Below are 23,975 nucleotides of genomic sequence, written 5' to 3'. Positions count from 1 at the left end.
TGGATTTTTGTACAAAAACAGACCGACACAAAGTAGCACATAAATTTGAAGTGGAAGCAAAAGCAAACAGGGTTTTCCAAAAAGCTTGCAGACGAAATTCAGAAAAGATTAGTCTGTTTGCAATTTAACCAACCTCTATATAAATCCAGATGTTCTTTTCAATCTTTTCAAGTTTGGTAGAGAAACCGGAAACGGATGAGGTTGAGGAGAGGCTTAGAAAACGATGAGCTTCTACAACAATATCCCAAACGCTGACAATTGACTGAGCGCTGACAACTGACGCAGTACTCCTTAGAGCTGCAGGAATATTGTTCTATTTAATCCACCTCCATTTGTGCTATTGTTTTTAAATGGGTGACAATTTCAATCTCTATTGTACAATGGTGATTGATTTTCCAAAACACAAACAGCTTCAATTGCAATGAAATGTGGGAAAACTTAGCATTGACAGAAGACTCAAATATACATTACTATTAGTTGTTTTGGGGGGGGTTGCCTCTCTTTTACTTGCCACACATGTTTTACTTTCCTTCTACTTCAAGTAGGATCCGCAATTGTCACAAAATTTAAAATCAAACTTCAGTGACTTTGAATACTTTTCCAAAGCATTCTAAATGTGCTGTTCACGTTAATTTGGAGAATACAAAAACCCAACAGGTGTTTTAATAGCATGTATTTATTGCCAGTAGATGTAATACATTACTGTTTACTGTAACACTGTGTTTCGACTACTTTTTTTTCCCTGATTGTTTTTTTCCTCCCCCTTGTATTTTCTTGACTTCTCCCCGCTGCAGCTGCGATACAAACAAAGAGGAAAGAAAAGAACCTAATCAGTCGAGGTTCCGTTTTTGTGTGGAGAAAAAAAAAAGAGTTTATTTCAATTAAGTGGCGTAAAATCTCAGCGGTTCCCATCTGAATCGTGACTGGTGTGTTTTTTTGCGATTGCTGATATAATGGAAGTCCCTCGCGAGCTCTGTCTGCTCCTGCGAAGTGTGTGTGTGTGCGCGTGCGTGTGTGTGTGTGTGTGCGTGTGTCGGGTCGGGGAGGAGAGTTGATGGGGAAGTCGAGTAGGTGAGCGGGATGGAGAGGTGGAGGAGGAAGAGGAGGAAGAGGATGAAGAGGAAGGTGGGGGTCTCCTAGCATCCCTCAGCTGCACGCGGACGAAGCTCGCAGACGAACGCGGCAGTTTGCACGTTCACTTTATTTACTGCCGGTCCAACTCCGACTTCACCTGGACGGTGAACAAAACGACTATATGGAAAAAGGTATCTATGTATATATATTTTTTATTACAGTTTTGCCTGTTTGGCTGTATTGTTTCGTGTTCTATAATCATGTTTTATTCCTCAAAGTATGTAAAACAATAAATCACAGGCGTTAGCTTGCCTTTCACGTTGGCTTATCGAGCATCTCAAAATTATTATTTCCGCAGTTAATGTTTACATGCGCCTTTATATTTTCTTTTTTTTTTTTCCTTTATCAACAAGTGGCGTGATTTTTTTTTCTTTATTAAACCGCTTGCGAGATATTGAGAGTCTTGTTTCTGCTATCAAGTGTAAGAGTAATTCCGTCTTCAATTCCTTCTTCGTTTAACCAGGCAGTAAAAATATATTCTCACCACCCAATTAATTATATACACCTGTTAAAGCAGTGAGGTATCCTGTGTCATGGCAGCAACTCGTTTAGGTTCTAGATGTGTGGAAGAATCGCTGAAGTTTAAACCAAACGGGATTTAAATGACATTGAAGGCTCAATGTCAGACAGATTTCAGAAACTTATAGATGTCTCTTGCTGTGTACAAAAAATAGTTTGAAATATAAAGTGAGCAGCAGTTGTGTGGAATAAAATGCAGTGTTGTTATGTGCCAGAGGGGACTGGATTTTGGAAACTGAGGCTGCAGTTTAGTCAGGCTGTCAGAAGTGTGAGAGTAACAGATTGAAAATTTTTGCCAGAGCTGATGGGTCTCAATTTCTGCTGTACCATTTAGATGGTATGGTCAAAATTTGGCATAAATAACATTAATGTCTGTAAGCATAATATATTTTATCAACATTTAAGGCTGTTGAAAAGGCAGACTTAAATGGTGTGGGGGACATTTTTTGTACTCATTTTGTACCATTTTAGTACAAAACGAGTCACAGCCTACCTGAGTAGTGTTGCTGCTCATGTCCATCCTTTCATAGTCACAGTGTACGCATCTTCTGATGGCCACTATGAGCAATATAATCCACTGTGTCAGAGACTTTAAACCTTCTCAAATTTGTTTGTGGAATATGATAGTTTATTGTTTTCCAACAATCACCAGACGTCAATACAATATAATATAACAGAGCACATTTTGGAATATGACGGAACATCACAGATGTGCATCTGATAAATTTCTGTAACATCCCAACAGTGGACCAGAAAGCCAGAGGAAAATTTCAGACATTTTTTAAAATCTATGGAAGGAACTATGAAAGCAGATGTGAAGGTGAAAGGTGATCAAAGTGCACCTGGCCAAGTGTATATCACCTGGTAGTCACTCAGACGTTCATGACTGTTAATCTTAAAAGGCCTCAACATGATGCCTTCAGGGACATTGAAGTGCAACATAGCAAGTTAACCCTTCACTTAAGAGTTTCTATTTCTCCAATATTTGCATTGTTACTTGCCAATAGTACATTTAACTCATACACAGCCTTTCATAATCTCAAGATAAATTTCTTGTATACACATCGTTTGCATCGTGTTATGGCCAAAATGCTCTGCGCTGCAGTCTGCATTCACATGTGCATCCGAACAGCACGAGAGTTCCCTTCAACCAAACCGAGACCAAGGTTTGCAGGTGGGTCAGAGTTCAATTGCGCATTCCCACCTCCGCAAACAATCTGGATTTTCTAGGCAGACGGACTGGAGTTGTATTAAAGCAGATTAAAGCAGATCTGGTGTGAATGCTTCCTAAAAAGTGAAACTGACAGATATTGTGATGAGTTAGAAAGAGGGAGGTCGGGTTGATTAAATCCAGAGGAGGCAAGTGGGAACAGAGTGTCAAGATGGGTTTGTGAGATGAAAAAATGAGTTAACCTACAAAAAAGGAGATTAGATAGAAAAACAGGGTAGAGGAAGAGGAGCAGACCAGTTTTGGGACCACTTTCAGTCATTTGATTCCTCAATTGACTGAGTAGATCATTTCTCACTCTGTGTGGTCTTCAGGTATTTTTTTTAAACGGGTGGGAAATCACAGATGAAGCGTCACCAGTTCAGCTGCGTATCCACGGTGATTTGCAGAGAATGGATCATAAATTTCTCACTCCAACCTCACTTCTCTTTCCACCTTCTCCTGCACTCTGGTGTAGGGCTGTTGTAAACGAGTATTTTAGTAATCGAGTAATCTATCGATTATTCTTACGATTAAAAAAAGTTGAGAAAATAAAATATTGGTAAATCAGATATCAATATCAGTCCAATGTTTCATATTTGAGCATCACTAACAGTTACTTTTTGTAGTTTAGAAAACTAACCTGTAACAATAATAGCTCACTTTCTAAGTTAACCTGAAGACAAGTTATACAAAGATCTGACATTATATTAGATTTAATAATAAAGAGGCAAGCTCACAAATACACTTATAAAAATGTCTATGCTCTGCCTGGAGTGGGGGGCTTGAGGTGGTGAACGTAAGTCCAGTGGGGACAGTACAGGATATTTACGGCACCTTTGTCCGTCACTCTAAAAATGTCATCTACCAGCCATGTACCGCCACGATGCTTTTCGCCACCTGTTTGTTCAGACCGGGATAAAATGAAATTTATTGTGTTGTTCGTCCGTAAAGCTGCACTTGCACTGCAACCATCAGCTACTCAGCCGCCCGCCGTGTTCAGTCTATCCGCTCACCTGTATAAATACTCCTGCAGTTCACTTTCAACCAGCAGCTCCCGGAGAAGAAAGGCTGCCGTTCTCCTGGCATCGTGCCACTCAATTTAAGGATGCTTATTGGTCCCCCAACAACGATGAAGACCTGGGCATTGTCATCAATCAATAAAATCCCCACGGCCGAACTTGGAGATTGGACGTTGTGCCGCTGACACTTAGCTTTCGTTAACAACTCAGAGGCGGAAGTCAGAGCTACGCGTAACGCAAATAATGTTCCGGCCAGAACACGGTGAGCTAATATATAAACCATAAACTAACGAAGCTTTGAGGCAGGTAAATTTTCCTCAAGGAATTTTAATAATCGAGGCACTCGAATCATTCGAAGAATCGTTTCAGCCCCATTCTGGTGACAAATCAAGGAAACTAATGGGACGTCAGGTGTGGTCTGAGAGGATGCATCAGCCAGGTTCAAAAACAAAGAAGAAAAAGAGCAAAATAAAAGAGGTTGGGAGCAAAAGGTAAGAGTGGAGAGAAACAAAAAATATCCCACTTTGGCTCTCACTTTGATTTTTAAACTGTTAAATGAAGCTGGAATGAAAAGGAAAACAAATAATCTCTGGTGACCCTTTTTTCTCCCAGCCTCTTTGACTGTCGTCAGCCGTAGCTGTGGGTAGATACAGAAGCTTTTTATGTAATTGCTCAATGTCCACTTAGTAGCTTTTAAAGCTTTTTACCCGGTTTTTTTTTTGCACCTAGTCAATTTGGCACAAATTTGTATAGATGCATGTGTGCAAAACATTGTGTGGGAAGGCCAAAAATAATTGTTGCAGTTGTAGAATTGAACAGTTTATGTATTCTTTTCTCTCATGTGCTGTGGTAAAACATATCAAACATACATTGAGAGTTCTACTGTTTTTTTTTCCTCCAGTTTTTGAGCAACGAACCACCCTTCGGTGACGGTGTTTACCATTTCCACCTCGAGATCAGCGTGAAGATCTAGTGGGAGTATTGATCAGATTGTGGCAGATCTATGAGCCGCTGTCAGTCTTTGTAATGAAAAATGTGAAGGCGGCTCCGTGGCTGTAATGAAACTGGATCCAAAGACTGCAAATCCGGTTAAGGGATTGCAACAAACGCGGTAGACTCCCCTGGGGAATAAGACTGATAAGGACTGACTGATACACCTGTTAGCTGATGTTGTCTCTTTCGTAGCCTATGTGCTTTTTCGTTCCTGGATGTAACGTCTTCGAACTTGCTTGCTTTGTCTTCTCGCATGGTAAACCCTTTTTCTTAGCCCTGGAGTAGACATGAACTGCAGCGATTGTGTAATCTTTTCGTGCTGCATTCTCTGGGAACGCGACAATCCTTACAGTTGCTCGTAAAAGTCGGTATGTTTGAGAAACATGACCCCACTTCTCACTGTTTGCTCTGCCAAACGGAACTCAGTTTCTCTGATAATGAGACTTAAGTAGAGCATAATGCTAGTTATGTAAATAGTGGTTCTATTTACAGCACCTGGCAAAAGTATTCATAGCCATTGAATTTGTTTCTTCGCTCTGCGATGCTAGAGCATTTTGTCACGTTACGGCTTCACATTTCAGCTGTATTTTACCAGAGCTTCCCAGAAAGGCTAAATTTTTTTTGTCATTCACTCCTCAAATCTAAAGGAGACTGACAAGATGTTCACCGTCAGACAAAAAAGACGAACACTGTAGGAAATAAAGCAAAAATGTAGTCAGACAAGACAAAAACTGCACTTTTTGACCTCATATGGGCATAAAAAGCAAACAAAAAAAACAATTAGCCTGGCTTCCCTGAAGCATAGTTGTGCTAGCATTATGCTGTGGGTAGGCCTTCCTTTAGCAGGAAACAAGAATTAGGCAAGGTTTGATGAGCCAATGCATTAAAAGATAAAAACAAGCTGATCCTGGAGGAAATCTGTTAGACACTCCAGACTAGGATGGAGACTTGTTAATTAACTTCACTGGATTATAAATTATCCCACAAATTATTGCGATAAAACAATTATATTGTCATTTTGAGACCATTTAATATATATACATATTGAGACCACTTATATATTTATAATCTCAAAATAATGCATGTACATCTAGGCCTGTCACATTTGCACATTTTACAGAATTAAAAATTATCCCACAAATTATTGCAATAAATAATAGTGTTTTTCGCAGTAGGCAATGAACAACATTATTTATTAGAATCATTTCTGGACCAACAGTAATGTTGTTTTGAGACCGTTTTCAGTATATTGGTAATGGCATAATAATGCAAGTTTGTCCTCTCAAAGACTAATAAACCTTAATTTTGTACAGAACATTTCACACTGGAACTGGAAGACATGTTAAATACCCAAAATAAAAACCACAAATAAAACAGATTATGGAGTTCCTGTAAACAAAAACCGGCTTTCAAAAATATTAATCATTAAAATGGAAATTGTCAACTTAATTGTAATTTATTATGCAAATAATTGATTAGTTGCGTATCGCAGGCTTAGAGGGAGATTCATCCTCCTGCAGGAAAGAAACTCTTAAGTTTGCAGCCAGAGCTAGACCAAAGCTTCATGTTAGAATGGTCCAGTCAAAGCCCTGTGCAGGTCATACTGAGCCTGATTTATTGCACAATGTAAAATGGGCAAAAAATAATCAGTCTCAATATGTGTAGAGCTGCTAGAAACATATTCTAAAAGGTTTGGTCTTTAAAGACCAAACTGATAATCATCTGAAATGTTTGTGAACTTCAGGTTATGATTTGAGAGGTGGATTTCATTCAGTGCAGGTCCATTGTTATGTAAAGCGTATCCATGGAACCCATATTTTTCAGACCTGTTTCTGTCTCTCAGAGAATAGCTGCTAACAATAAGCCAGAGCGTCTAATGTTGGGACTAATCAAATTAACAAAACCAGCACTAATTGAACCAGGCTTTATGATTCATAAATCACCAGACGCTGCCACTTTTCCCCCCAATTGAATGAAATGTACCATTAGCAAAAATGTCCCTTCATTATCAATGCATTGGCATCCTAGTGGTATTTTACTTATACTTAGGACATAATTAGTCACCATGCATAAATTAATTTCTCAGAATAAATGCACATCAGACAAGCATTTGTTTGATGTTGAGTGTGGAGTCAGTCTGTGTCTTAAAGATCGAGGAATTATGCAAACTTCAACACAATGGGCAGTCAGGAAGCGGCATCGGTTTGCATTATTGTTAATGGAAAGAGGCTTCCCAGAAACAGAATTGATATACTGCAAAAAATTTAAAATTAATTCATCACTGATTCATAGTTTGAGGTTTTTTTTTCCAGTCAGGAAACAGTCTTGTTCAAAATCAGTTAAAGCTTTGATGTCTGATTTCCGTAGACTCCCATCTGTAGCAAACAAAGCAGAGCTCAAAACAGCGTTATGTTGATAAAACAATTCATTCTCTCTGAGCTGGAATGTTGATTCTGAAAAGTTCAGAGTTCGAACCATCCAGCTGCCAGAAAGACATTCCTGTACAAGAGAAGATCATTAAAATATTAATATAAAAACCCTAACTGGAGATTAAATGAGCAATGAGATGCAGAAGAATAGATTTGGTTAAATATTTCTCACTGTGATGGAAATGAACATTTCCCAGAGCTGTATAAATGTCCCCCAGCAGCAACACTGGCTCAGTTCAAATAAACACTCCTGTATTCAGAGTGACCTCGGTTTCAAATGTAGGTTTTATAAGAAAGACATGCAGCTTGGTCATACAGTAAGACGAGTTGAGATTGCAGTAAAACTGCTGTAACAAAAGGTGGCGCGTTGTTGCAAAAAATATTAATACCCCTGGATCTTATTGCAGAGTTCAAGCAGATTTCATGTTAACAACCTGTGAGAAATGATGCATATTTTGATGTTAGGAAAAGAATAGGTTTATTTTTTATTAAGTATTAAAATCTAACTAAAGGTCATATATTTATATTCAACCTCCAGGCTCAATATTTTTATTTTGCCACGTTTTGCAACATTTTCAACCAGGTTTGCACATGAGGAAAAAAAAAAAAATTTTTGCTTGTGAAGTAGCTCAAGCTCAGTCAATGACAAACAACACAAACTGTGTTCAATTTAGGTCTGGACTTCAAAACAGGATTTTAATCCAAACCACTCCTTTAAAACTATGGATGGATGTTTGCAGTCACAACCTTTTACTTGACTCATTTGTTGATGCAGTATTCTCTGAAAATGATCCCTCATAGACAGATCTCATCAATGCCATGAGGTGAACCTGCTTTGTGAGAACACCTTCAAAATTATTCATTTTGATGGAAAGGAGACGTGCAAACTGTGACGAGTTACAAAAACTAAGAGGTGCACAACCAGGCATGTATGAGAGACAAAGAGACGCAGTAGTTAAAGTTTGGAAGATGGAGAAAAGCAGATATAAAAGATACAGAAATAAAGAGATACAAATAGAGTACATAAAAGACAAATAAAGAACATTTTCTGTGAAAATGTAAACATCCAAGATCTCCTGTGTAGCTATTAAGTACATTATTACCTTGTATTAATGATCATTACATTGATTGCAGCGATCAATTGTTCTACAGGGTGATCGCTGTTATTAAAAGAAAGTAGGGTTGCATCTATTCCAGTTTTCTAGCTGATGATCACTGATCTTTATAAAGCCACCACTGCCAATTGTGATTTTGGAAGATGCACTTTTTTTTTTAATGCTAAATATACCAAAACAATGGCTGAGATGGCAACAGGGGTGCTGACAGCTGTCAGCCTGGTGGGCCAGTCTGCCTGTCAGTCAGTGAATGGCATCACTTTCATGTGTAGGTTTTGGTTGACCGTTGAACATCCAAATTTATGTAAATCGGAGCTGATCAGTCTGTGTCAGCTAAAACACACCAATAAAAACATTTCTCTTAAAGTGTTTGTCTATAGATCGGAGCGATTAGCTGATCTTTGCTCTACTTGACACACCTGTTGGTTTGAATTAAGTAAAAATATGGGGCATGCCATATTTTTTGGAAGAACTTTGCAGACCATGTTTTATTCCATTTCCACTTTGTGTTGATTTATCACATGCAATCCAAATGAAAAACACAGAAGCTTGGCACTGTATACCCTATTGGTTTATAGATCTCATTTTCAATTCTGGGCTCTGACTTATGAAGTTACAAGGGTATAAAAACTTTGGGTCCAATTCTTAAAGCTGATAATTCACTCCTCATTGCTTGACATAATTATCCAAGCGCCACCTAGAAAGAAGCACCATTGTCCTCATGCTTTCTGCCTTCCTCAAAACATGCTACCAATGTTATCTATACGTTATTTCTTACTAAAACCGCATCTATTCAGCAACACTTTTTTTTCCAGACTAATGTAGCCTCAAATAGAAGCGAGAAAAGCGCCACTTGGATATAATTTGAGCATGCCGCTGACGTTTTCACAGAAAGATGGTAATGTATTCACCAATAATTGCTGTCCCAGTCACTCAAAACAGCCAGCATTCATTTTCAAAATGTTTCCTTTAATCACCTTGCAGTCAAACAAAGGCTGGAAATTGGATATGTAAACTTGAAAAGTGAGGGCTGCGTGCGTTCCTAATGGCTGCCAAATCCTGTTTGTAAAATTTGTGACAGAGGATTCAAAACGTTAGAAATAGGTGAGACGTCACAGAGGGGAATATTAGTGTAATACCTAATAATCTTGCACAGCTTTATGCACAGAGGTTTTGCTTTGAAGAATAAGTGTTTATTACTTTACTATTTTTAATATTTGTGATGAGTCGGGACCAGATTAGCCAGTAGAACGCCGCCCAAAGGCTCACAGGGAGACAAAAAGGTAATTCTATTAACGTTTCACTCCACCTTTTTTTTTTCTTCCCCGTTATAAACAAATGAAAACTGAAAAAATGTTCCAGAACCGTTTTAAATTATTTTCTATCTACATTCAACAGAAACACATGAGGCAAATTTAGCATCCAAGACGCATCGCTCACATGTCGTATCAGACAAGGCTGAGCGTTGCCTTTGTGGCTCAGTGTAAAGGGGGCAGACGCTTGACTCAGCATTCATTCATGTTCCTATTTATCTCCTTGATTTGTTCCACACCAGGTCTTTTAAGGCTTGTCTTGACCTTATTTTACCATAGCAACATCTAAGTGGATATTTCTTTTCCTGGATCTGGTCGTACAATGCGGCTGACACTGGGAGGAGATTCATTTTGGTTAGAAAGATTGTCAGTCTGTTGGTGTTGTGTTTCTCTGAGATTAGGATGGGATGGTGTGGCAAAGAGAGAAAAAGATGTGTGTGTGTGTGTGTGTGTGTGGTGCGTGTGTGGTGCGTGTGTGTGTGTTAATATGCCTGCAGCGTGCAAACATGTCAAATGATTTCTCCAGTTCCAGTAGAAATCACGTTATAGGAATAAATGTCACATAAATTTTGAGCTTTTATGGTTTATTTGATCTTTTTTTTTTATATAACCTCTTATATACCAAAAATGAAATGCATACATATAACCTCAATAATAGGGTATACATTTATGCCCTTTAGAAAGTCACATCTTGACAAGATGATTCTGTAAACATTGCTCAGCATGTTGTACAATTCTTGCTGGATATTTGACCACTTTATGAAACTTTTTCCACTGGTACAATTGACTTTATTTTCTTAGTTTACCAAGCACACAAGTTAAGGGTACCTACATTTTTGACTGAATGGCCTTTGTTTAAGTACTTCTCTTCTTTTAATCACTCAAAAAAAGTCAATGTTGGCATCTAAATGTTTAATTAATAATCTAGTAAACAAAAGTCCTTTATTTAAATCAGAATTACTAAAAAGGCATTTGAAGAGCTTCTCCTACAGTTTTTCTATGGCTTCATGATGTGAAACAATTGGATTTGGAAATGTATTTCTTCTACATGTATTTCTGTTACTAATTTTTACTCTTTTTGTCCCCCTTAAGCTTTAAAGTGCCATGATTTGCACATAAGTGTTTATTTTTGTGAGTTTCATTGTATCATTTTGTACAAATTCAATCAGATGATACGATCAGTTACTCAGTACTTAGCCTTTCTACTAAATTCTTTACTCTTACATACTTTTTTTTTACTTTTACTGAGTATATATTTATCTATGCATGTGAATATATGTGTGTGTAAGGATATAAAGATATATTTGTCTATAAGCTAGTAATAAACTCAATTACTAATTAGCACTGTGCTTAGTTTTCCTTTCTCTTTTTCCAACCAACTGAATTTACTTTTGCAGTGATATCCAAAATCTCTGTAGTTTTAACACTCTGATGGTTTGTTGGTTGATTTCTAAACATTGCTGTAGATCCTCAGTTAAATGGCCGTATTGATTTACCAGGAGTGTAGACGAGGGGCTACTTGCTTTAAAATGATTGGTTAATTGGTTTTACTGTAGTACTTCATTCAATGTATCCCTATATAGAAACAATCAATGAAAATGCTGTTTTCATTAATGTCCTGTGTTGGTGTGTCTGAATGATTTTATCCTAATCCATTTGAATCCATATTGGCTTATAATAAATGTTTTTTTTTCCAGTGATTCTTTACTTCGTTGTCAGACTGATGCATCCTTTCTCCACTCCGTTCACGTTTTTTAATTTTTTTTACCCAAGACAAAGGATCATGAGTTCCTCTAATTATCTCATCAGTAGTCCCTGCTCTACATCACACCATCCACATTCCAATCATCTCTCCCACTCCCAGCCCCACACCCACCAGTGACTCATTTGAGGGGATTTTTCATCCAACCTACAGCATCATCCTGTTTAAACAAATATGTCTTCAGGGGTTGGAGCACCAGAAGTGCCCTTTTTTTCCCCATCCTCCTTTCCATTGCAAGCTCTCGGCAAGTAAATCAAGATACTCATTTTCTTTCTTAGATTTTCTAATTGCACTCATAGCAACAAAGATGGTGATGATGATGATAAAACTAAACTATTGAATTTGTATGGAGCTGTGTGAGTTGGTACAACTCTTTAATTTGTTTAAAGCTAGTTTTCAGCTGTTTATTTTTGGCGTTTAGTCCTCTGTTCTCAGGCCAGGATCATATTTCCTCCTTCTGATCACATATTTTAATCCAAACAAAGGAATAAAGTTAGATGATGGGGCCACATTTTTGGGGGGCTTTGTTCTGTAGTCATGTTTGCAAAAAAAAAAAAAAACTTTTAAGAGTGTGGTTTGAATGTACATGCATGGAGGCATTTATGAATGTGCATTTATTTCTGTTTGCATTACAAAACTTATAAAGAGAGATAATTAATACAAGGTAATAAGGGCAGTAGTTATTCATTAAGGTGCTTCAGCTTAAAATGTATGTAGTTACTTTTGCATTTTCTTTTAAAAACTAACAATTAATCCCAAATATTTTAAGATAACACTTCTGGTTCAGTGAGTAACACTGTAGGAAATACTGACATGTTTTATTGTTATACCTCCCTGACCCAGTCCATCTCCTGCAGTGTCATTTATTTCCCCTTGTACATTTACCCCATATCTGCATGTGGCCATGGTTGAGTAATTTTTTTTCCTCTCCATAGGTCGGTGCATCCTGTTTCCAACGCTCATCCAATTATTAGTGGCTGCTGTAAGGGACGAGGGTGTGCCTGTGGGTGGCATGGTAGTTATTAAGAAGCAGAGGATGGCTTTATAAACAAGTCTTCTGCTAATCAGACTGAGTACTTTGAGTGGTTGTGTCGTCGCCGGTTTGTTTTTGTTGTGACAGAAGGAGGGCCAGTGCAGCTGATCAGCGTTTTAGTATGCGACAGGAGGCCCCACAGACATGACAGCAAACTTTTTCAAACTTTTTTCCTGATGTAACATCAACGTCTCCTACGGTTAATTGTTACCTACAAAAACCTGACCTATATACGTTAATATTCACTGATTAGAAAGTTCTTATGAATGTGTTGTGCTACGATAAAAGACTAATTTGGTCAGTGTTAGGCATCAGGTAATATGTACTGCATTCAATTAAAATAGTGCAATCTAGTTTATTGGCTCTATTAAAACTTTAAGTAGGCCAGACACTCAAAATATAACTCTATGCAACATGGGGCCCTGCTTGTTGCTAACACCTCAGCAACTTCAGAAAATAAGAAATGAAAACAAAAAAGCAATTTCTAACACTTTGAGACTCACATTGGGAACGTTCCCAGGAGAGTAACCCTTTCTAAAATAATAAATGTCACTTATTCTCTGATTTCTTCTTTAATTTCTTCAGACCAAACAAGGATAGGTTGGTTTTATTAGATTTTTTAGACTACTTCCTGTTTCCAGACAGGTTCCATTTAACCAACTTATTTATTCTAAAGACCTTGCAGTCATCAGGTTTGGGTTTGGTTTGTTCAAATTGAACTCAGCTGTCAAAAAGTTCTGCTTAATCGCAATTAATTCACGATTTCGGACTTGTCCACAGTGCAGGTTGTTTATTTTTTCTTTTCTTTATCTGAATGAAATCATAATTTGAAAACTGCACTATTGCAGATTGGGGAAAGCAAAAAAAAACAAAAACAAGAAATCAGCACAAATTTCCACAGCCCTGTCTCCGATTGATTTCCAACGTTGTAATATTCTGTAGCATGAGCTTAGTAGCTCAGAGCTGCAATATAAACCCTGTATAAGTGCTACACAAACATAGAAGTAGTGCAATTGTAACAGAAATTCATATTCAGCATGTTGATCTCAACATGCTGAAAGCTGCAAGTGGCTCACATGGGAGTGATTTTCCTTTGACCACTTTTGGGGACAATCATAGACTGTATATGATACATTAAAATGTCAGTCTAAGACTGATTGGTATGGAAAACATTGTCCATACTCAATAGAACAATGTAATGTAGACCCTTAACCCAAAAACAGAAGAAATAGCCTATGGAACAGGGGATGAGATATAAAACATGACCTCATAGTTATGGCAGGACTGAACTTGTCACATAACAGAATTTACTCTCTTGATTTTGCACCAACATCCGAAGGTTTACAGAGACTCCATGTTTAAATAATAATAACAGTTTTAGGGAGTAAAAATTTAATATGGTCTCCTTTATTTTGACTTTTCGATTGAAAGGCCTGGAACCCACCCTACCAATCAGTTAGTATATATAATAACTTTAGTTTATCAAATCTTCGGCTAAATATCAAGTTACATTTTTGATGTAACAATCCCTTTAGAAGCTCTTCATATCTCCAATGTTCTGAATATTTTCTTTCTTCTTTTCCTTTTAGGGCTACTGATGTGTCATTGATGAGATCCCACAGGCTTGACTAATGTGTGATATCTTTTAAAACCTCAATGGAGCTCATCCAGGCCACCCAGGTTCCCCTAGTGCCACAGGAAGGAACCACTGCAGCCTGTAACAACAACTCGGTCCTTCTCTACTACCGCCCCTTGTTCTCCACCGTCCCCTACGCACCAAGTTAGAGATGAATCTTTCCATAGACTAATGTGTGATATCTTTTAAAACCTCAATGGAGCTCATCCAGGCCACCCAGCTTCCCCTAGTGCCACAGGAAGGAACCACTGCAGCCTGTAACAACAACTCGGTCCTTCTCTACTACCGCCCCTTGTTCTCCACCGTCCCCTACGCACCACTCCCCAGCATCGGTCAAGATGAGGAATCTTTCCTATTTAATAGCAGTTGTTTAAACTCTACTAAAAGCACACCCACATCCCTCCCTGGGTTGGCAGGAATCTTCATTCCTCTTATTTATGGCATAGTGTGTATAGTTGGCTTACTGGGAAACACTCTGGTCATCCACGTCATCGTAAACTACACCAAGAATGAGTCGGTCACAAACATCTACATCCTCAATCTTGCCATCGCAGATGAACTTTTTATGCTAGGTTTGCCCTTTTTGGCTGTGCAGAATGCTCTCCTCTCTTGGCCCTTTGGCTCACTGATGTGCCGTGTTGTGATGACAGTGGACGCCTTCAACCAGTTCACCAGCATCTTTTGTCTCACCGTGATGTCAGTGGATCGATACTTGGCTGTCGTCCACCCAATCCGGGCCTCCTGGTGGCGACGCCCCCATGTAGCAAAGGCTATCAGTGCCACAGTTTGGCTGGTGTCCTTTGTGGTGGTGCTGCCGGTGGTGGTCTTCGCCGATGTTCTGAAGGATGATGGGAACTGCAGCATTGTGTGGCCTGAACCAGCCGAAGTGTGGAAAACATCTTTTATTGTTTACACGTGCACTGTTGGCTTCTTCTGTCCTTTGCTTGTCATCTCTTTATGCTACCTGCTGATCATTGTCAAGGTAGGACCTTTCCCTAAGTTCCTGCGCTGCTTCCAATACCCACTTCTTTAGGTCCTTTTGGACTTAGTAACTTATAAAATAAAAAATTAAGTAATCTCACTAATATCTTTTAATACTTAACTAAATTGAACAAAAACACTGCATAAGTAGACCTAAGCTCTTCTACTACTTCAAAAGAAATTCAGAGTACCATTAGATAACTCAAGATTTGACTCTTTTAAATGTCGCTGTTTATGTCTATGAAATATAAAATTACGTTTTTGACATAATTTTGGGTACTACATACCTGGTCTACATTAACTTTCAAAGAATATGTCGGAAAAGACAAAAGAAAAGAATGAGCTCCCCAGTCCAAAAACACGACTGCTAGGTTGATTGGTCTTTCTAAATATTCCTCATTCCACATCCTCAGTTAGATTTTGAATCAGTATAGTAAAGAACAACAATGTAGTTAAGAATAAAGCTCGTTGATTTTCTTTCTTTTTTTTCCCTTCCAGGTGAGGAATGTTGGGAGGCGGACCCAGACCACATCCTCCAGACGCAGGAGGTCGGAGCGAAAAATCACACGAATGGTGGTGGTGGTCGTAGCAGTGTTCGTTTTCTGTTGGCTACCGTTCTATGCCCTCAACGTCTTAAACCTGCTCGTGGTCCTGCCCGGAGACTTCAGGGGGCTCTACTATTTTGTCGTCGTGCTTTCATATGCAAATAGCTGCGCCAACCCCATACTGTACGGTTTTCTGTCAGACAACTTCAAGAGAGGCTTCAGGAAGGCCTTGTGCCGCGCTTCACGCAAGGTGAAGAACAACGAAAAGGCTGGCACCGAGGTACAGCGGCCGACGGAGGAGTGGGGCGGCATCGTACTCCTATCGCAGAAGAGAATCACCAACATGCATGGGAAATATTGTGGTGAAAATGATGTACTGGAGGAAGTGGCTGGAGCAGAGGGAGATGTGCAAATGAGAGAAAGGAGCAGATTGTCACATAAAGGACAAAACTCCAAAGCAGAAGATGATGGTAAATCCCCTGTCATACAGGAAGCTAGTCCTGAACTGACTCCAGGTGATGATGCTCTTCAGGTAGCTCATTGTAAAGCCAATAAAAGTCAGAACAGGAACTCACAAACTGAAGAAGCCACAGGCAAAAAGTCTGTGCTCGATATCAGCTATCTGTAAGAGTTGATGACAGGGCCTCTGTACATGTAAGAATGGGGCCTCTGTACATTTGCATTGTGCAATTTAAAATTTAGAGACTTTCTGTTTTAATGCAAACATTTTTATACGTGGTGTAACTAACTTTGAGGTGTCAGCCCATCAAAATCTGAGAGGACCTTCATCTAAACCCTCATTTTGGGGAAACTGGTTGAAATTTTTCAGTTATTGCTGCTGGCATTTACTTTTTCCTGACATTTTCAGTATTATGACCAGATGTTCCTGAAGGTTAGGTTTTTGACAAAAAGGCTCACCAGGCTGATGAAACTTCTCACCTTTATATGGGAAAGGCTTTATTACAGCACATATTGCTAGTACTTTAGAGGTGATCTTAACTCTTAAACAAGGAACAACTTGTGCTGAAAGTCTTATACACCGTATGAATCATGTTGTCTGTGGTAGATGGCAGATAATGATTGACCTACTGTGAAATGACAAAAATGTCAAGTGTTCAGCTGCTAAATCCTCTAACAGTAAGTGTTCAATGTACAGACATATGAGTGTTTTGTGAAATAGCATGCAGATTGAACTGAGCATTGTTAAATATCTGGGATATATTTTTCTAAAAATCAACTAATTCCCATAATTTACAATGAAAGATATGTAATAAGAGTAAAAGTGAGCCTCTGATACGGTCACTTAAAGTCTGTTTTCCTTCAGGTTGAAATGTTTTACATATTACAGTAGCATACCTTTAATGTTATGTTTAAATATCCTTTGTATGATTGTGCTGAAATAAAGGCGCTTAGATAATTAAGTGTTGATACATAATTAAGCTTTTAAAGCTTAATTGATACAGAAATGTTTACTTCATTATAGCCTGGATCAGTTAAATTATTTCAATGTAATGGTCAATATAGTAGTATTGTATTTTGCGGTGAAATATGTATTTTCTGAATTATTTAAAACTTATAGATCAAACCAAAATTAACATATTGGGTATAAAATGTGTACTGGACATTCTGTGTGAATGGTGAGAAACAACATAAAGTGTTTAGTGTGTTGACATTGCACTCAATAAATGGGAATACCTTGTGTTGTAAGCTTTGTCACTCTAACTACTTTTAAGCTGAGTGGGTCAACATTGAATATAACAAACGACAAAGCACAAAATAATTATTTTAGAAAAATGTATTTCACATTGCAGCCCAAGAAGCCAGCAATAAACCGCTTCCAACAGGCCAAAGCAGCAACTGTTTAATTTCGGAAACGAAACACATGCTGCCCTCTAGTGGTAAGAAAGCATATTGTTTGTCTTTTAATTTCACAATCATCACGTTCATCTATGTTTTCTACAGTTTGGTAACAGTTGCATTTCTGTTTCTTTTTTTACATTTACCCATCCATCTATTTCTACTCAGGCACAACATCTCCTATCCACTTGAGGTAAGGTGGGTTGCCCTGCTCAATGGGCAGACTGATGACCTCGGCCACCTCGTAGGGATGGTTGGAGCTGGTGAGAAAAACAACCACTTCATATTCAGTCAACACATTGCACTACGCCGAACACATCAACACCAGTACTTAAGGTTGTACTCTTTGACTGCATAAACGATGGCAACTAATGGATCAGATAGAAGCCATAATTATCCTGTTAGATTTGACTGCAGCAAATGTTCAAAATTTGGCAAAAACTGAAAACCCACCGGACATATTCAGCAAGAGCAGGCACTCTGGAACTTCTTGTTTTGATCATCTAAATAGGAAAGACACAACATCAGATAGATTTTATAAAAACATGCTCTATACTGGATCTTGGACACAAATGTCAAAATGCTGAGCATGAGCTAATGTTGAATAAAGTTTGTCCAACTGGGTTTTTTTTTGTTGAGCAGAAAATATTAGCAAATTGTAGTGTAACTGATTTTCTAAAAAATCAGTTACACTACATGGATTAAGTATGTACAGTATAAATATATTAGACATATTAAAACTAGCATAGCTAGGGTTTTACCTAGCTTCTGAACACATTAGGTTCCACTTAAGATGACTTTGAAACCATCGGTACTACACCATCCTCCATTTACTATACATAAGCTTATAAACACCAAAATGATGCATTTGGCTTTAAAATCAATTGCACGTGGAGATCAATCATGAACTGGTTTCCTTCTGTAGAAATAATCTGACATAAATAACATGCTGTCATAATTTATTCACCAAGTGCGAGTTAAAACTTGATATTCGGCATCAGAAAAGCCATTATGGAAGTGTTTTCATGACGCCTCATTAACCCTAACCCTACGTGTAGAACAACAGATGTCTGATTTTGAAGACATTAAGAAATCAACTCTGACTTATTCTTTTTCTCATTATTGTGGCATTTAGCTAATAGAAATAATTTTGCTGATTTTGGCTGACCTAAAACCAGAGAGGTTTGATCTGATTTACCTTCAGACCAAACCTCTCTGGTTTTAGGTCAGAGAAACTGATTGTGTCTTCTTTTCAGAGTGTGTAACCTTCTAGTTTAAACGGTATTTGATCACAAATTTTGCATCTTCAGATTTTAGATTAGCATTTTATATCCACATATGCTGCATATGTTGTAAATATTTTATTCATATTATACAAGTGTTTGGAAAAATAAAACCAATGTACTTAATGTGCTACAGTTTCAATTCCAGTGTGGATTTTAATAAGTCTGAGTCAGCACTCACCAGTAGTACTTCATTATCCTCTTCTATCTTTCCCTGCCATTCATATCTAGAAAAAGACATAAAAGACAAGGCTTGAGATTCTTATTTTTTTAATCAATAGGGAGCAAAATATGTTACAAAAACTTCACCTTTAAAGACAATGAGGTGAAAACTTACACCGATTTAATCGCTGGGACAATGTTCACACAAGCAGCCAGTTTCCTTTCCACGATCCCCCTGGGGGATAATTGAAAACAATAAGCAACTGTATACATTTAAAGGTAAATAATTAATATTACACTTAAAAACATATGTGGACAAAATACAACATATTGTCAACTGCATGACTAAAAGAGTTTAAGCTTTTTATCCACAAATAAGTACTATATACAGTTTCATCAGTTACTGACTCAAACAAGCTTTTTTCTCTCATTGTTAAATCAGACATTTACAGCATGGCCTCACCTAGCCAAGTCTTTAGCTACAGTGTCATTTGGACAGGTGACGAAAGCAGCAGAGTGTGTGCCCGCCATGTACGTCTCGGATGCCATGGAGAACGCTCGCAGTCCAACAGTCCTCAGCAGCTGGAACATAAACACACTCAGGAGCGCCGTCTGAAATACACAAACACACACAGCCGGGAATAAGTAGTGCCCCACTTAAAGATTGATACTTCAGGTCATTGTCCTGCAGCATGACTCAAGTGGGTTCGATATTAAGGTCACAAACTGAAGGTCAGACATTCTTCTTCTAGACCTTTCGTTACGTTACGTAGAGAATCTACTCCAGTTTAATAACTGATGCTTCAGTGTAAAATGACATTTGCACTGCTTTAGATGTTGCTCTGGGTTGTTTTGTCACTTCCTGGATGAGGTTTTGATATCATTCTGGTCACAGATTTCCTATTCGATAATATTGTGGATGTGGCTCTCGTTGTGACTTGCTCAAATCCCTTCGGATGGCTTTGTAACTCTTTCCAGACTGATAGACATCAGTAAGTTTGTTTCAACTCTACTCTTGAATTTCTTTAGCCTGAGCCATTAGTGTTGGTGTTTGAGCTCTTTAGCCTACCTCATGCTTTCAGAAAGGTTATAAGTAATTTCCAAGGGTGCACAAAGAAATTGGCCCCAATTGTTTTTATTACTATTATTTTGTTGGGATATTGGTCAATCCCTACATGAGAAACCAATTTTATAGTATTATAAGTTACAGTAAATATAGTGACTTTGTGAACAAAATCTGTATTAACCAAAATAGAAATGAACAAATCAGGCTTTTTAAAGATCGCTGTAATTTCTTAATTCTAAAGGTCAAATTCCTCACCTAACAACAGAGGGGTCACGCTTTCATATAAGACTGTTTTAGTATTTACACAGACAGTCTTTGTTCAATATTAAAATCTGCTTGAGGATCCAAACTATTTCCATGTTATGCAGCCTGGGCTCCATACAATGTGGCAAAAGAACAAAAAACCTGAATAACATGGAGAGCAAATACGTTTTCAGCTCAGTAATTCATGTATGCATTCAATAAAAGCCAAAAGGTCAAAATTAATCCATTCTCACCAAAATCAGAGCTTTTAAGGATCCACTCTGGAATGTCTCTGCACCGGGTACTCCAATGCGCATCGCCTGTGTAGATATTAACAATTTTCGCACGCACGTCTCATGTATCATAATCTTGTTTTATTTGCTAATGCGTACTTTGTCAAACCGATTATTTCCAACAGAGGACAGCAGTACAAGAAATGAGTTGCCAATCTATGTGAGTGTTCAGGTTTTGGGTAAATTCATTCCCCTTTACGTCTTATTCATAACGCTTGAAACGGAGTTATGTCGCTTCACAAGCCTGACGTCACAGCGGTTACTATCACATATTCATGAGGTCGAAAACTGCAACACAATACATAAAAATGCGTTAATTTCAGACTTACGAGCGCTGCATATTAACCCAAAACCAGTGGTAAAGGATTCAAATATGACACGCAGGCGCAAGACGTAAGATAAACAGTTCAACAACAAAAAAACACTGACGACAACAAGGAAAAGAGAAACTAGAGGACAGCACTATATTCATACTTTTCAGAAAACGAAACATGTTTTTTTTCTGTTTTTCTTGAGCAACTTTACCTTACGACAGTGCCACTCTCCCTCTTTCTCGCTGCCGCAAATTGTGACAGTGGTATGTTTGTGAAACTGTCGTCAATCAGCCGTAACCTGCTCTCTCTGTAAAAGCAATTTTCACATGACGGAAAATTAGAATTTAAAAAAATTGAAATTATTTTAAAGTTAACATGATTTCTTTTAAACTCAATGACGTATGACTGCATATATTATGTTTATGTATAGTTTTACGACATAGATAGATAGATAGATAGATAGATAGATAGATAGATAGATAGATAGATAGATAGATAGATAGATAGATAGATAGATAGATAGATAGATAGATAGATAGATAGATAGATAGATAGATAGATAGATAGATAGATAGATAGATAGATAGATAGATAGATAGATAGATAGATAGATAGATAGATAGATGTCATCAATATAGGTACTAATGTGCATAAATTGTACATGTGCTGGCTAAGACATGCTATGGCAAGAATGATGTAAAATAACTGATGTACCGATTACACACCAATGCAGAGTAGTGATTTACAAACATACACGTTTACATCTTTCTTCCATACATAAATATGTACAGTATATATGGCTCTCCAACTGAGGACTTTTGGGTCTGGGAGCTGCAAGGAAAAAGTTGCACTTAAAGAAGTAGCCTATTTTAAAAATTACAAGAGAGAACCAACACTTCAGCAAACAGCCACAAGATGGCAGCTTTTACTCAAAATACAAGATTTCTACCTTTTTTTTCTTTTCTTTTTTTATTATCATGATGTCCTTTATGGTAGATTGCTTATGTCAGTTATATTCCTTTAGAAACGGTGAGCAGGTTTCTGTTTTGAAGTGTTCCACAACGCCACGCATCCACAACAATTTATTTGTAGTTGTGGATTTACGGACGGCTCCTGCTCCTAAAAGCGACAGCCTTAGCAAATTCGCCCACGCTGCCCTGTCTTTTGCTTCATCCTTGATTAAAGGAGAAGACAAGCATTGCACCTACACTGGTGTTTACACGCACACACGCACGCACACACTCTCATATGCACAAACATTTCATATGAACACTCGGAAGAAGACAGGCCTGAGCTGCAGCTGATGTAAGAAGTGAACCAGGAACTGCTGGACACACATGAAGACGAAGCGGGGAGCGTTAGATGAGCTCGTCAGGGTTTTGCAACGAGGAGCGTTGGTGGTGGTGAAGATTGGTGGGTGGGTGGGGTAGATTTGTTCCCATGGAAACTGTGCAGTCAGCACATCTGTACGGGTTATGCGCTGTCCTTTCGTATTGGAATCCTGCGGCCTCTCGCCACCTCAACCGGACATGACAGCGTGCTCTCACACGCGAAAAAAAAAAAAAAGAGAGAGAGAAAATAATAATAATAAAAGAGCAAACAAATTGTCAATCCACGCAAGAAGGCATCCCCTAACTTGGCGCTTCGAATCCGGAGGGTGGTTCTTTTACCAATTGAAACCGCGCCTGTGTGCATTTATTATAGAAATATAGCAGCGACTCATTTTGCTCCTGTCCATCTCCTGCTTCCACCTCTCTCTTTTGGCCCCTTCTGCCTGAAAGCATGAGGAGAATCAATATGTTTTCAATTTGCAGCAGAGCCTTCCTCCTCTGCATTCTAATAAGGCTTGACTAGCCCTTTAACTTCCGGGGAGAGAGAGAGCGAGACAGAGAGAAAGAGACAGAGAGAGAGAGAGATAAGAGTAGATGAGGCCAGACTTCAACTAAAGGAGGTTGAAGCCGAGATGTCAACTTCCGCTTTGTAAAAACACGCCCATTTCGAAAACCTTTCGTTCTATGATAAGGAAAGGTTATAGCAGTGTTTCCCAATTCCAGTCCTCAGGCCCCCCTGCCCTGCATGTTTTAGGTGTTTCCCTTCTGCCACACACCTGGATTGAATCTTTGGGTGATTAACAGGCTCCTGCAGTACTTGGTGGCTGCAGAAGATGTCATGCAATCATTTGAATCAGCCTGTTCTGGTATAGAGGCACATCTAAAACATGCAGGCAGGGGGGCCCTGAGGACTGGAATTGGGAAACACTGGGTTATATCACCAAAAAAGATTTGGTTTTATGGATGAGGAGTTCTTTTTTTTTTTTGTTGGCATTATCAAAATTGATTTCTTTTGGAAAACTGCAATGGAAACGCTTTTTTTCTTTTCTTTTCTTTTTTTTATTTTGGCGACACACGAGTCACGATCAACAACAGGATGTTACTACTGGCAGAAAAGACGAAGAAGACAGGAAGTAGTCGGAGGATCATGGCGTGACATGTTTTTAATTACTTATTGTGTGAACAATTTGATTCTTGTGTGATTTTAATTTAGTTTCTAATTTAATGGAAATGGCACAATTCCAAATTTGTGGGTTTTTTTAATATATTACATTGACAAACTTTTGCACATGTAACGGAAAACATACAGAAGCAGCTACCGTCCCTTTCTTTACAACATAGCACATTAAAACAAGAGGCTTTTCTTCTTCTTAATTATTATCACATAAATTCATCACAAGATTATTTAGAAATTGTGTGCTATAATTGTGTTGTAAAGCTCTGCTGTCAAGTCAAAACAGTGGTCCACACGTTGTTGTTTTAATGACGGTTAAAAAGAACGAAAAGAACATAAAGGTGAATGCGGAAATTCTAAAAAAGTATAGCAGGAAGTGATTTTATTTTGAAAAGTGTCTCGATAATGACGGTGGTTAATGGGGAACAATATGGTGTTAGACTGATAAGTACATAAGAAAAAAATTATGAAAAAATTGAAGGGAGTTAGTTAAAAGAAAGTAGGTGTTCAATTTAAAGGTAAGTTTTAAAGTATAAAGAATATCGTGGAGAATATTAATAGTT

At 38.2% G+C, this 23,975-nt stretch overlaps 2 protein-coding genes across 4 annotated transcripts; one reads left to right on the top strand and one right to left on the bottom strand.

The window, feature by feature from the left end:
• The first annotated feature begins 14,345 nt into the window (after positions 1-14,345).
• si:zfos-169g10.2 (somatostatin receptor type 5) lies at positions 14,346-17,350 on the top strand. The gene is made up of 2 exons (XM_044115601.1): positions 14,346-15,145; positions 15,643-17,350. Exons 1-2 carry the CDS (start codon positions 14,360-14,362, stop codon positions 16,315-16,317), a joined length of 1,461 nt encoding a protein of 486 aa, XP_043971536.1. The 5' UTR covers positions 14,346-14,359; the 3' UTR covers positions 16,318-17,350.
• Positions 17,351-17,469: 119 nt separating this feature from the next.
• Positions 17,470-22,774, bottom strand: LOC122830332 (protein CutA homolog). 3 transcript variants are annotated; one of them, XM_044115603.1, is made up of 9 exons: positions 22,197-22,774; positions 21,119-21,214; positions 20,693-20,881; positions 20,555-20,620; positions 19,455-19,603; positions 19,167-19,226; positions 19,011-19,056; positions 18,000-18,049; positions 17,470-17,806 (listed from the first exon to the last, which is right to left on the bottom strand). In XM_044115603.1, exons 4-9 carry the CDS (start codon positions 20,615-20,617, stop codon positions 17,707-17,709), a joined length of 468 nt encoding a protein of 155 aa, XP_043971538.1. In that variant the 5' UTR covers positions 20,618-20,620; positions 20,693-20,881; positions 21,119-21,214; positions 22,197-22,774; the 3' UTR covers positions 17,470-17,706. The 3 variants fall into 3 exon arrangements, with proteins under 3 accessions (XP_043971538.1, XP_043971537.1, XP_043971539.1); XM_044115602.1 differs by lacking the exons at positions 20,693-20,881; positions 22,197-22,774; XM_044115604.1 differs by lacking the exons at positions 20,555-20,620; positions 20,693-20,881; positions 22,197-22,774.
• Between the last annotated feature and the right edge of the window lie 1,201 nt (positions 22,775-23,975).

Source organism: Gambusia affinis, linkage group LG04, assembly GCF_019740435.1.
Source record: "Gambusia affinis linkage group LG04, SWU_Gaff_1.0, whole genome shotgun sequence".
Taxonomy (NCBI): Eukaryota; Metazoa; Chordata; class Actinopteri; order Cyprinodontiformes; family Poeciliidae; genus Gambusia; species Gambusia affinis.
Note: the sequence above shows the minus strand (reverse complement) of the source record. Positions and strands in the feature narration are given on the sequence as shown.

What these genes read in the sequence shown, in the direction of transcription:
- si:zfos-169g10.2 (XM_044115601.1), top strand. Translation starts at nt 14,360, where the DNA reads ATGGAGCTCATCCAGGCCACCCAGCTTCCCCTAGTGCCACAGGAAGGA. An exon ending in ACCTGCTGATCATTGTCAAG is followed by an intron (nt 15,146 to 15,642) that starts GTAGGACCTTTC and finishes TTTCCCTTCCAG; the next exon opens with GTGAGGAATGTTGGGAGGCG.
- LOC122830332 (XM_044115603.1), bottom strand. Translation starts at nt 20,617, where the DNA reads ATGCGCATTGGAGTACCCGGTGCAGAGACATTCCAGAGTGGATCCTTA. An exon ending in CCTTAAAAGCTCTGATTTTG is followed by an intron (nt 19,604 to 20,554) that starts GTGAGAATGGAT and finishes TGTGTATTTCAG; the next exon opens with ACGGCGCTCCTGAGTGTGTT. An exon ending in GTAGCTAAAGACTTGGCTAG is followed by an intron (nt 19,227 to 19,454) that starts GTGAGGCCATGC and finishes ATTATCCCCCAG; the next exon opens with GGGGATCGTGGAAAGGAAAC.